Source organism: Pongo pygmaeus, chromosome 20, assembly GCF_028885625.2.
Source record: "Pongo pygmaeus isolate AG05252 chromosome 20, NHGRI_mPonPyg2-v2.0_pri, whole genome shotgun sequence".
Taxonomy (NCBI): Eukaryota; Metazoa; Chordata; class Mammalia; order Primates; family Hominidae; genus Pongo; species Pongo pygmaeus.
The window spans coordinates 14697672-14710643 of record NC_072393.2 but is presented as its reverse complement, the minus strand read 5'-3'; the positions used below and the strand labels follow the sequence as shown (position 1 = coordinate 14710643).

Here is a 12972-nt window from a genome sequence, read left to right as displayed (position 1 = left end):
CTCGCAGGCTTTAAGGGGCAGCCAGGACCATGGGGCCCTCCTTCCTTACCCTGTGGTCCGGGCCTCGGATCCCGGAGAAGCCCCAGGGCTGAAGGTGCCTGTGGCCGTGGCATTGGGGATGAGCCTCCGGAGCAGCCGCACCCACGTGGCGACATCGATGTTCATCTGCCTAGCACGCTGGAACGCCTTCCCTGGGGGGACAGGGGCAGGCGTCACCCTCCATGACACTCCCAGGACCCCTGGCCTCTCCCCCAGGAGGCCTGGAGCACCCTCTCACCTTGCTGCTTGGAGAAAATTTTCTTCTGCCGTTGGAGCCGCGGAATCCTTTCAATGACAGGGTTGCGGAAAGTGACCTGGGGGAAGGGACCAAAATGTGAGGACCCCCTGCCCACCTGCAGGCAGACAGCTTGGTAAGGAAGCCCCTAGGAACACAGGTGTACGTGCCCAAGTGGGGTTCTGGTCATGTGGCATCAGATTAGACGAGTACCAGGTGACAATGAAGAGGTCATCAGTGCAAACCATGGCTCCCCTCCTGAAGGGACGTCTTGGAAAAGCAAGAAGCAGACAACCGGGTCCCCTTCTAGAGGTGGGGAGAGCATCTGACCCAACAAGACTGACAGCGACCGCAAACGGATGCCACACCATCCCACACCCCATTCCCCACATGTGCTCCCAGACCCCAGACCTGCAGTAGCAGCAACACCTGAGAACTTGCTAGAAACGTAGGTTTCCAGGCCCCCCTTTGACCTACTGAGCTAGAAACGTGGAGTGGAGGAAGCGCGCTCTCTCTCTCTCTGTATACACATACACACACACACACACACACACACACACATATAAGCACATATATACACATACATATATACATATATATACACACACATACATATATACACACACACACATATATATACATATATATATACACACACACATATCTATATGCACATATGAGTAGTCCAATCTCGGCTCACTGCAGCCTCCACCTCCCAGGCTCAAGCAATCCTCCCACCTCAGACTCCTGAGTAGCTGGGACTACAGGCACACACCCCCATGACTGGCAAACTGTTGTATTTTTTGTAGAGACGGAGTTTCTCCATGTTGGCCAGGCTGGTCCTGAACTCCTGGGCTCAAGCGATCTGCCCACTTTGGCCTCCCAAAGTGCTGGGATTACAGGTGCAAGCCACTGTGCCCGGCCTTAAAGCACTCAATATTTCAACAAGCCCCCAGGCAATGCTGGTGCCCACCCATCTACGGAAGCCACCTGTCAAGTTAAATTCTCCCAACTCCAACACAACTTCTAGAAGGTGCTGAAGTCACAGAACTGCAGTGTCTGGTATGGTTGTCACATGTGGCGATTTAAATTTAAATTAGTGAAAATGTCAGTGAAATTAAAACTTTTGTTCCCTGATCACACTGGTCGAACTTCAGATAGAGAACATTGTCATCTACAACAGAACTCAGCTACTCTGGGTACATCGACAACAGAGCTGCAGAAAGTTCCTTTTTTCTTTGAGACTCTGTTGCCCAGGCTGAAGTGCAGTGGCACAATCTGGGCTCACCACAACCTCCACCTCCCAGGCTCTAGAGATTCTCCTGCCTCAGCCTCCCGAGTAGCTGGGATTACAGGTGCCCACCACCATGCCCGGCTAATTTTTTTTTTTTTTTTTTTTTTTTGAGACAGAGTCTCACTCTGTTGCCCAGGCTGGAGTGCAGTGGTGCGATCTTGGCTCACTACAACCTCCGCCTCCCGGGTTCAAGTGATTCTCCTGCCTCAGCCTCCCAAGTAACTGGGATTACAGGCGTGTGCCACCACACCTGGCTGATTTTTGTATTTTTAGTAGAGACTGGGTTTCTCCATGTTGGCCAGGCTGATCTTGAACTCCTGACCTCAGGTAATCTGCCTGCCTACCCTCCCAAAGTGCTGGGATGACAGGCGTGAGCCACCGCACCCAGCCGAATTTTTGTATTTTTAGTAAAGACGGGGTTTCACCATGTTGGCCAGGCTGGTCTCAAACTCCTGACCTCAAATGATCCATCCGCCTCAGCCTCCCAAAGTGCTGGGATTACAGGCGTGAGCCACAGCGCCCGGCCAGAGCTGCAGAAAGCTCTATGGAATGGTGCTTCTGTAGAGGCATAAAAACAAAATAGAATGCCACAGAGAGACCTTGAAGGCAAGGAGAAACGCTTTAGAATGTGTCCCCCAGGCCACCCACCATCACTTTCCATTTAGTTTGGGCTGTGTTCTGAATGGGAGAACAATTTTAAAGCTCTGCCATCTGGAGTCAACTCTTCTCCACGCCCCTTTCTTTCTTTCTTTCTTTTTTTTTTTTTTGAGACAGAGTTTCGCTCTTGTTGCCCAGGCTGGAGTGCAATGATGCGATCTCGGCTCACTGCAACCTTCGCCTCCCAGGTTCAAGTGATTCTCCTGCCTCAGCCTCCCGCGTAGCTGGGATTACAGACGCCTGCTACCACACCCGGCTAATTTTTTTATTTTTAGTAGAGACGGGGTTTCACCATGTTGACCAGGCTACTCCTGACCTGGTGATCTGCCCGCCTCGGCCTCCCAAAGTGCTGTGATTACAGGCATGAGCCACCGTGCCTGGCCCCGCCCCTTTCTTTCACTGGTGCTTGATGGTCAGACCAGGGGAGAACTTCTGCTTAGGGATATGGATATAGAGAGATGGATAAATAGACACAGAAAGAGACAGATATAGACGCAGGTAGATAGAGAGAGGCATGGATGGAAGGGTAGTTACAGATAGAGAAAGAGAGAGGGACTGATAGAGAAAGGGATTCATAGAGAGAGAAGGATGGATGGATGGATGGATAGATAGATATAGCTATCGAGAGAAAAGGAGAGAGAGACACAGATAGATATAGAGAGGGATAGATAGAGACAGAGAGAGGAATGGGTGGATATAAATAGAGATAGAGGAATATACAGAGATGGGTGGATAGAGGGATGAGCATAGATAAATTGATGGATAGATAAGATGATAGATAATATAGATGGATAGATAATATAGACAGATGGGTAGATGGAAAGATAGATTAGTTGATAGATAATATAGATGGATGGATAGATAGATATAGCTATATAGAGAAAAATAGAGGCACAGATAGATATAGAGAGGGATAGATAGAGATAGAGGAATGGGTAGATATCTATAGAGAGAAATATACAGGGATGGATAGATGGATGGATGATGCATACATAAGATTGATGGATAAGATAACTGACAGATAATAGAGACGGATGCATGGAAAAATAGATTGGTTGATAGATAATATATAGATAGAAAGATAAATGGATAGATGGATTAGATAAATAGATGATACAGATACCTAATATAGATGGATACATAGATAAGACAGGTAGATAATATAGGTGTATCTATCAATGGATAGAGGATGCATTGATAAGATGGCTGGGCCGGGGCGGTGGCTCATGCCAGTAATCCCAGCACTTTGGAGGCCGAGGCAGGCAGATCACGAGATCAGGAGATCAAGACCATCCTGGCTAACACAGTGAAACCCCATCTCTACTAAAAATACAAAAAATTAGCTGGGCGTGGTAGCGGGCACCTGTAGTCCCAGCTACTCGGGAGGCTGAGGCAGGAGAATGGCATGAACCCAGGAGGCGGAGGTTGCAGTGAGCCAAGATCGCGCCCCTGCACTCCAGCCTGGGAGACAGCGAGACTCCATCTCAAAAAAAAAAAAAAAAAAAAGATGGATGGATGAATGCATAGATAGACAGAATGGATGGATGGATACGTAGGTGGGTAAATAATAGATAATATGTGTGTGTATACATATATAGGTAATCTATCATATATATGTAAAATGGGGTACACATATAGGTTAGCAGAAGATTAAAAGAGTTTTTTAGGATAATTTGGCTAAATGAGGGGTCAAGTGCCCCTTCTCTGTGCCCCAGCTTCCTCCTCTGTCAAATTTGAGTAATAACAGTCCCTCTTTTGTTGGTTGGTTGTGAGAATTAATGAGTTCACGTCGCCAAAGTACTCCTACAGAGCCTGGCTTATGCTATGAGAACTCAGCTAGAAATGTCATTCAGACCAGGGGTTCCCGGCCAGGGAGCACTTGACAATGTCTGGAGACCTCTGGGCTGTCAAAACTCAGGGGGAGGCGGTGCTACTGACATCCTGTAAGCAGTGGGGAGAGATGCGGCTGAACATCCTCTAGTACGCAGGACAGCCCCACCACAGAGGATGACGTGGCCCCAGGTGTCAACACTGCCAAGGTTAGGCCACCTCAATTCAGACCTTCGCCCTCACACCGCTGTGGAAGAAACCACTTTCTCTTAACTGCAGCTCTGGTGGCAATCACCACGATATGTTGCCAGGTTTTGTATTTCTTTTCTGGCTGAAGGAAATTTTATAATTTATTTCCTTTTTTCTTTAAACATTTCTAAATTTGGAAATCAGCTTCTTCTTCTTCTTCTTTTTTTTTTTTTTTTTTAAATATCTTGCCTCAGAACAAAACCAATCCCAGCTAAGGTCCTATCACTGATGTGGCTAATTAAAAGTGCTTTTCTTCTTCTTCTTCTTTTTTTTTTTTTTTTTTGAGACAGTCTTACTCTGTTGCCCAGGCTGGAGTGCAATGGCGTGATCTCAGCTCACTGCAACCTCCGTCTCCTCGGTTCAAGCAATTCTCCTGCCTCAGCCTCCCAAGTAGCTGGGATTACAGGTGCCCTCTATCATGCCCAGCTAATTTTTGTATTTTTAATAGAGATGGGGTTTCACCATGTTGACCAGGCTAGTCTGGAACTCCTGGCCTCAAGTGATCCACCCGCCTCAGCCTCCCAAAGTGATGGGATACACCTGGCCAAGGTGTGCTTTTCTATCAAGGTTCAGAGACAGATCTAAAATGTATCTTCCCCTTCTAGAATACACTGATCTAAAACATACCTGCCACTTCTGAAAGAGCCTGATCTAAAATGTATCTTCCCCTTCTAGAACAGGTAGATCTTTTTTTTTTTTTTTTTTTGTGAGACGGAGTCTCACTCTGTCGCCCAGGCTGGAGTGCAGTGGTGGGATCTCAGCTCACTGCAGCCTCCGCCTCCCAGGTTCAAGCGATTCTCCTGTCTCAGCCTCCCGAGTAGCTGGGACTAAAGGCATGTGCCACCACACCCAGCTAATTTTGTAGTTTTAGTTGAGATGCAGTTTCACCATGTTGGCCAGGCTGGTCTCCCTGACCTCAGGTGATCCTCCTGCCTCAGCCTTCCAAAGTGCTGGGATTACCGGCATGAGCCACCATGCCCAGCCTAGAACAGGCAGATCTAAAGCCTATCTTCCCTTTCTAGAAGAGCCTGATCTAAAACATATCTTTCCCTCTACAAGATATCTACTTAAAACATATCTTCCCTTTCTACAAAAGCCTGATCTAAAACATATCTTTCCCTTCTAGAAAAAAGCAGATCTAAAACGTCTCTTCCCCTTCTAGAAGAGCCTGACCTAAAATGTATCTTCTCCTTCTAGAAAAGGCAGAGTTAAAACATATCTTCCGTTTCTAGAAGAGCTGGATCTAAAATCTATTTTCCTCTTCTAGAAGAGCCTGACCTAAAACTTATCTTCCTCTTCTGGAAGAGCCAGACCTAAAACATATTTTCCCCTTCTAGGAAACTGGGAATTGGGAGAGTGAGGGAGAAGAAGCGTTTTCTCAGGGTCAGGTGTGGGCTATACCTCGGCCACCAGGCAGCCCTGGGGTTCCATGTCCAGCTGCACCTCATGCCTCTCATTGTCCAAGAAATCCTCCAACTTCAGGAATTTGAGGGCACACAGGCCCCGCTGGTCCCGCCAGAACACAGCCAACTCCAGTTCCCGTGCCTGGAGGGAGAGGAAGACGGCCATCACTCAGGGTGCCAGAGGCATAGAACCCCTCCTCCTTTAGGCCCTGCTGTCCTCCAACGCAGCTCACCCTCTCCAGCTCCAGAGTGAAGCTCTGGTCCCAGGCATTGGGGCCACATGGCTTCCAAGACGTCTGCCCCACCACTGTGTTATCCAGCTTAAGCACAGTGCTGACTTCACCTGAAATGGGAGAGAGGGCCCAGTCAGAAAATGCTGGCAGTGGCCAGACAAGGTTGCTCATGTCTGTAATCCCGGCACTTTAGGAGGTTGAGGCAGGCGGATCACTTGAGGCCAGGAGTTCAAGACCAGCCTGGCCATCATAGCGAAACCCCGTCTCTACTAAAAATACAAAAAATTAGCTGGGCGTGGTGGCACGTGCCTGTAATGCCAGCTACTCAGGAGGCTGAGGCAGGAGAATCACTTGAACCTGGGAGGCAGAGGTTGTAGCGAGCTGAGATTGTGCTACTGCACTCCAGCCTGGGTGACACAGCGAGACTTGGTCGAAAAGAGAAGAGAAGAGAAGAGAAGGGAAGAAAAAATAAAAACGGCCAGGCACAGTGGCTCGTGCCTGTAATCTCAACCTTTCGGAGGCTGAGGCAGGTGGATCACCTGAGGTCAGAAGTTTGAGACCAGCCTGACCAACATGGTGAAACCCTGTGTCGTGTCTACTAAAAATAAAAAATTACCCAGGCGTGGTTACACATGCCTGTAATCCCAGTTACTCGGGAGGCTGAGGCAGGAGAATCACTTGAACCCAGGAGGCGGAGGTTACAGTGAGCCGAGATCACGCCACTGCACTCCAGCCTGGGCAACAAGAGCTTGATGAAAGCTCCATCTCAAAAAAAAATGAATGAAAGAAGCTCCATCTCAAAAAAAAAAAAAAAGGAAAAGAAAGAAAATGCTGGCAGAAAGGGGCATGTCTATTATCTTTTTCTCTTTTTCTTTTTTTTTTTTTTCAGTAGAGATGAGTCTTGTTATGTTGCCCAGGCTGGTCTCAAACTCCTGGCCTCAAGTGATATTCTCCTGCCTCAGCCTCCAAAGTATCTGGGATTACAGGCATGAGCCACCAGGCCTGGCTGTCTGCTACCTTTTTAAAGTAAATCCTCCCCTCCATAACTTTTCTCCCACTGTAAAGTTTTACATTTGACATTGAAGCCTTTAATCCAGTTGATTTTTTTATGTGGTGTGATGTGAGGCAGGGATCCAAATGCAATTTTATTCTACATGGAAGTCCCAGCAACATACTCCTAAGGATTTATTTATTCATTTATTTTTTGAGCCAGAGTCTCTCTCTGTCACCCAGGCTGGAGTGCAGTGGCGCAATCTCGGCTCACTGCAACTTCCACCTTCTGGGTTCAAGCAATTCTCGTGCCTCAGCTTCCAAAGTAGCTCAGACGACAGGTGCACACCACCATACCCAGCTAATTTTTGTGTTTTTAGTAGAGATGGGGTTTTGCCACATTGGCCAGGATGGTCTTGAACTCCTGACCTCAAGTGATCACTGGCCTTGGCCTCCCAAAATGCTGGGATGACAGGCGTGAGCCACCGCACCCGGCCACTCCTAAGGATTTACCCTAGCAAAATGCATGTGGGTATACATCAGGAGATGCATTTATAGAAAGTGTATGTAACAGTCCAAAATAGAGGCATCCCACAGTCCATTAACAGGAGAATTAATATTTTAAAACTGCTATACAGTCTTAGTAGCTGAAGTACGAAATTGCTGATATTTAACTATTTTTTTTGCTTTCAGAAAGAGGCAATTTGATATGGCTCAGTCTAACATAATGGATTACTAAGCAGGAATAAATATGAATTAACTATAGCTTCTCACAACAAAATGGATGAGTCTACCAAAACAATGAAACAATGCTTTTTTTGGTTTGGTTTGGTTTTTTGCATTTTTTTGTACGATGGGGTTTCACCACGTTGCCCAAGCTGGGCTCAAATTCCTTGGCTCAAGCAATCCCTCCACCTCAGCCTCCCAAAGTGCTGGGATTACAGTCATGAGCCACTATGCCTAGCCCCGAAACAATGTTGAATGAAAGAAGCCATGTGATACAATACAGTCTGTATGAGCCTGTCAATATAAAGTTCTAATACCAGGCAAAATTAAACTAAAGTTTTTGGGGATGCAAACATGGGGTTCTACAACTACGAATTATAGCAAGGAAATGATAAAAGTCAGGAGAGTAGCCACCTCTATGGCAGAGGAAGGAGCTGGACTTGGGGAGGAGACAAGAGGGGGCTTCTGGAGAGTTAGAAATATTCTATTTCTTTTCCATTTTTTTTTTTTTAAAGATGGGGTCTCGCTCAGTTGCCCAGGCTGGAATGCAGTGGTGCAATCACAGCTCACTGGAGCCTTGACCTCCTGCACTCAAGCAATCCTCCCACTTCAGCCTCCCAAGTAGCTGGGACCGCAAGCACAAGCCACCATGCCCACGCCTGGTTAATTTTTGGTTGGTTTGTCTTCTCTTTTTTTCCCTTTAGTTTTTTTTCTGTGACAGACTCAGGAGGGCCTGATGACATGTACCCCCAATTTTTTTTTTTTTTTTTTTTTGAGACACAGTCTTGTTCTGTCGCCCAGGCTGGAGTGCAGTGGTGTGATCTCAACTCACTGCAAGCTCTGCCTCCCAGGTTCACGCCATTCTCCTGCCTCAGCCTCCTGAGTAGCTGGGACTACAGGCGCCCACCACCATGCCCGGCTAATTGTTTGTATTTTTAGTAGAGATGGGGTTTCACCGTGTTAGCCAGGATGATATCGATCTCCTGATCTTGTGATCTGCCCGCCTCGGCCTTCCAAAGTGCTGGGATTACAGGCGTGAGCCACCGTGCCTGGCCATGTGCCCCAATTTTTAAATTATCTGTAAAGACAAGGTCTTGCTATGTTGCCCAGGCTGGTCTCTAACTCCTGGGTTCAAGTGATCCTCCTGCAAATCCCAAAATGCTGGGATTCCAGGCATGAGCCGTGGCACCTGGCTGCCATATTCTATTTCCTAACACAGGTGGTGGTAATATGGGTGTCTGCTCTCCTGTTACTCTTCTCCACACTCCCTTTTTTTTTTGTACATACGTATTAATTTTCTTTTTCCTTTTTTAGCCACGAGATTACGAATCAAATTTTCTTTTAAAAAAATTATGGCCAACATGGTGAAACCCTGTCTCCATAAAAATACAAAAATTAGCCGGGCGTGGTGGCGCACGCCTGTAATCCCAGCTACTTGGGTTGGCTGAGGCAAGAGAATTGCTCGAACCGAGGAGGCAGAGGTTGCAGTGAGCTGAGATGGTGCCACTGCACTTCAGCCTGGGCAGCAGAGCGAGACTCTGCCTCAAGAAAAAAAAAAATTATGGTAAAATACATATAACATAAAATTTACCATCATAATCACTTTTAAGTGTCCAGTTCAGTGGCATTAAGTACATTCACATTGCTGTGCAACCATTACCACCATCCATCTCCAGAACTTTCACCTTACAAAACTGAAACTCTGTCCACATTAAATACTAAACTCCCCATTCCCCCTCCCTCTACCCCCTGGCATCCATCATTCTACTTTCTGTCTCTATGAATCTAACTACTCTAGGAACCTCATATAACTGGAATCATACAATATTTGTCTTTTGGGGACTGGCTTATTTCACTTAGACTAATGTCCTCAAGATTCATCCGTGTTGCAGGATGAGACAGGATACCTTTCCCTTTTTTTTTTTTTTTTTTTTTTTTTGAGACAGTGTCTCACTCTGTCACCCAGGCTGGAGCGCGGTGGCATGATCTTGGCTGACTGCAACGCCTGCCTCCTGGGCTCAAGCGATTTTCCTACCTCAGCCTCGCGAGTAACTGTGATTACAGGCATGTGCCACCACACCTGGCTAATTTTTGTATTTTTAATAGAGATGGGGATTCACCATGTTGCCCAGGCTGGTCTCGAACTCCTGAGCTCAAGTGATCCACCTGCCTCGGCCTCCCAAAGTGCCGGGATTACAGGCATGAGCCACTACGCCTGGCGGGATTTTTTTCCTTTTTAAATCTGAGCAATGTTCCATCGTACGGCTGGCCCACGTTTTGTTTATCCATTCATCTATTGGTGGATCTGGGTTGCTTCCATTTTTGGCTTTCATAATGCTGCTATGAACACAGGTATACAAATATCTCTGAGACCCTTTTATTTTTTTTAAATATTTTTCTATCACTATTTTTAAAACTGACAAATAAAAATTATATATATTTATCATGTACAACATGTTGTTTTGAAATATGTACACATTATGGAATGTCCGAGGCCCTGTTTTTAATTCTTTTGGGGATATGCCCAGAAGTAGCTTTGGATCATATGGTTACTCTTGGTTTTTTTTTTTTTTTTTTTTTTTTTTTTGTGAGATGGAGTCTCATTCTGTCACCCAGGCTGGAGTGCACTAGCATGATCTCTGCTCACTCCAACCTCTGCCTCCCGGATTCAAGCAATTCTCCTGCCTCAGCCTCCAGAGTAGCTGGGACTACAGGCGCGCACCACCACCAAGTCCGGTTAATTTTTGTATTTTTAGTAGAAATGGGGTTTCACCATGATGGCCAGGCTGGTCTTGAACTTCTGACCTCAGGTGATCCACCTACCTTGACCTCCCAAAGTGGTGGGATTACAGGTGTGAGCCATTGCGCCTGGCCTGCTTACTCTGTTTTTAATTGTTTCAGGAACAGCCAATATTCCTTCCTTCCTCCCTCCCTCCCTCTCTCTCTCTTTCTTTCAGAGTCTCGCTCTGTCGCCCAGGCTGGAGTCCTGTGGCTCGATCTCAGCTCACTGCAACTTCTGCCTCCTGGGTTCAAGCGATTTTCCTGCCTCAGCCTTCTGAGTAGCTGGGATTACAGACACACACCACCATGCCCAGCTAATTTTTGTATTTTTAGTAGAGATGGGGTTTTGCCATGATGGCCAGGCTGGTCTCGAACTCCTGACCTCAGGTGATCTGCCCCCCCTCAGCCTCCCAAAGTGCTGGGATTACAGGTGTGAGCCACTGCACCTGGCCATGCCAATATATTTTCCATAGGGCTGCACCATTTTACATTCCCACCAACAGTGCACAAAGGTTCTGATTTCTCTCCACATCCTCACCAACACTTGTTATTTTCTGTTTGTTTTGTTGGGTTTTTAAAATAGTATTAGTCATCCTAATGAGTATGATATATTGGTTTCTTGTTTGGTTTTCCTTTCTTTTTAAATTTGTTTTATTTATTTATTATTATTATTATTATTATTATTATTATTATTTTAAGATGGAATCTTGCTCTGTCGCACAGGCTGGAGTACGGTGGCACAATCTCGGCTCACTGCAGCCTCCGCTTCCTGCCAAGCAATTCTCTGCCTCAGCCTCCCGAGTAGCTGGGATTACAGGCGCCCACCACCACGCCTGGCTAATTTTTTTGTATTTTTTGTAGAGATGGGGTTTCACCATGCTGGCCAGGCTGGTCTTGAACTCCTGACCTCATGATCCACCCACCTCGGCCTCCCCAAGTGCTGATTACAGGCGTGAGCCACCACGCCCAGCCTTTTTTTTAATCTAAATAAACTTGAATTTTTTTTTTTTTTTTTTTTAATTTAGAAACAAGGTCTCTCTGTCATCTAGGCTGGAGTGAAATGGTTCAATGATAGCTCACTGCAGCCTGGAGCTCCTGGGCTCAAGTGATCCTCCCACCTCTAGAATAGATAGGACTACAGGTGCGGGCCACCACATCTGGCTAATTTTTACATTTTATTTTTTGTATAGACAGGGTCTTGCTATGTTGCCTAGGCTGGTCTCAAACTCCTGGCCTCAAGTGATCCTCCTGTCTCAGCCTCCCAAAGTGCTGGGATTACAGGAATGAACTGCTGCACCTGGCCTGTTTTTTTGTTTTAGTTTTTGTTGTTGTTTTCGTTCTCTTTTGAGGCAGAGTCTCACTCTGTCACCCAGGCTGGAGGGCAATGGCACAATCATGGCTCACTGCAATTTCCACCTCCCGGGTTTAAGTAATTCTCCTGCCTAAGCCTCCCAAACAGCTGGGATTACAGGTGTGCACCACCATGCCCAGCTAAGTTGTATTTTTAAGTAGAGACAGTGTTTCACCATGTTGGCCAGGCTGGTCTCAAATTCCTGACCTCAAGTGATCCATCCACCTTGGCTTCCCAAAGTGCTGGGATTACATGCGTGAACCACCACATCCGACCCCTGGCTTATTTTTTAAAGGTTTACAAATATGGGGCATTCCAGGTCCCCAATGCCACCTTGTTTCTCAGGGCCCACGATGCCCACTCACTGGTGTTCTCGGCTTCTGCTTTGAGGCTGCTCCGGCCACTGAGGCTTCCGCTTCGGCTGTAAAGGCCCCGGGCTGGGCGGCTCAGGAATGGGGGGCGGCTGTCTGGGGTCCCAGGTCCCCCCACGGGGGGCGTAGGGTTCCAGGGGATGGTCTCTGGGAGGTCTCTGCAGCCCACCACGCGTACCTCCAGGGTCCCTGCAGGAGGGGAAAGCTCAGCAGGGGGCCACTTCTGGGGCAGGCTGAGCGGAGGGGACCACAGAGGGGAGGGGACACATCCAGACGCAGCCATGGTACAAGTGGGAGCCAGTGAGGGACAACCAGAATGGAGCACGGGGCATGAGGCCGGGATGTCCGTGCTGGGATAGGAGAATATGAGACAAGCAGTCCTTCTGGGAGGGGCTCGGATGCGGGAGTTTATGGGCAGAAGAGAGGCTCAGGGTACAGGCCGTGGGCCCAGGCAAGCAGGAACAGGGTAGGACTAGGGGTTCTAGGGGAGGACTCGGTGGACAATCTGAGGTCTGAGATGGGCTAGGGGTCTACGGTGGGGCTGGTCTGGAGGGGTAGATAGCTGAGGGGTCTGTGGAAGGTGGGGCTGGCTGGTTGGTCTGCAGCAGGCGGGTAGGAGGCTCATGGCTGAGCGTTGTGAGGCTGAGGTGGGGTTGGGGGACAAGGGCTGGGAGAAAAATACTGGGCCAGGTGAAGAGAGATGGAGAAACTGAGGTGTGGGGAGGGGGCAAGAGCCCAGAATCAGAGGGCAAAGGAGGGGAGGAGACAGTGGGATGCGAGTCCAGGGTTGGGGAGAGTGGAGATTGAAGTCGG

General features: G+C 47.7%; 1 protein-coding gene across 3 annotated transcripts in view; it reads right to left on the bottom strand.

Annotated features, from left to right (window-relative positions):
- PKN1 (protein kinase N1) overlaps nucleotides 1-12972 on the bottom strand; it is a 39373-nt gene that overhangs the window by 7863 nt on the left and 18538 nt on the right. For all 3 annotated transcript variants that reach the window (XM_054461746.2, XM_054461744.2, XM_054461742.2), the window contains 5 exons: nucleotides 12154-12348; nucleotides 5941-6050; nucleotides 5706-5849; nucleotides 278-353; nucleotides 50-191 (listed from right to left, as the gene is read on the bottom strand). In XM_054461746.2, the coding sequence (XP_054317721.1) occupies nucleotides 50-191; nucleotides 278-353; nucleotides 5706-5849; nucleotides 5941-6050; nucleotides 12154-12348 (667 nt within the window). The remainder of the gene's footprint in view (nucleotides 1-49; nucleotides 192-277; nucleotides 354-5705; nucleotides 5850-5940; nucleotides 6051-12153; nucleotides 12349-12972) is intronic.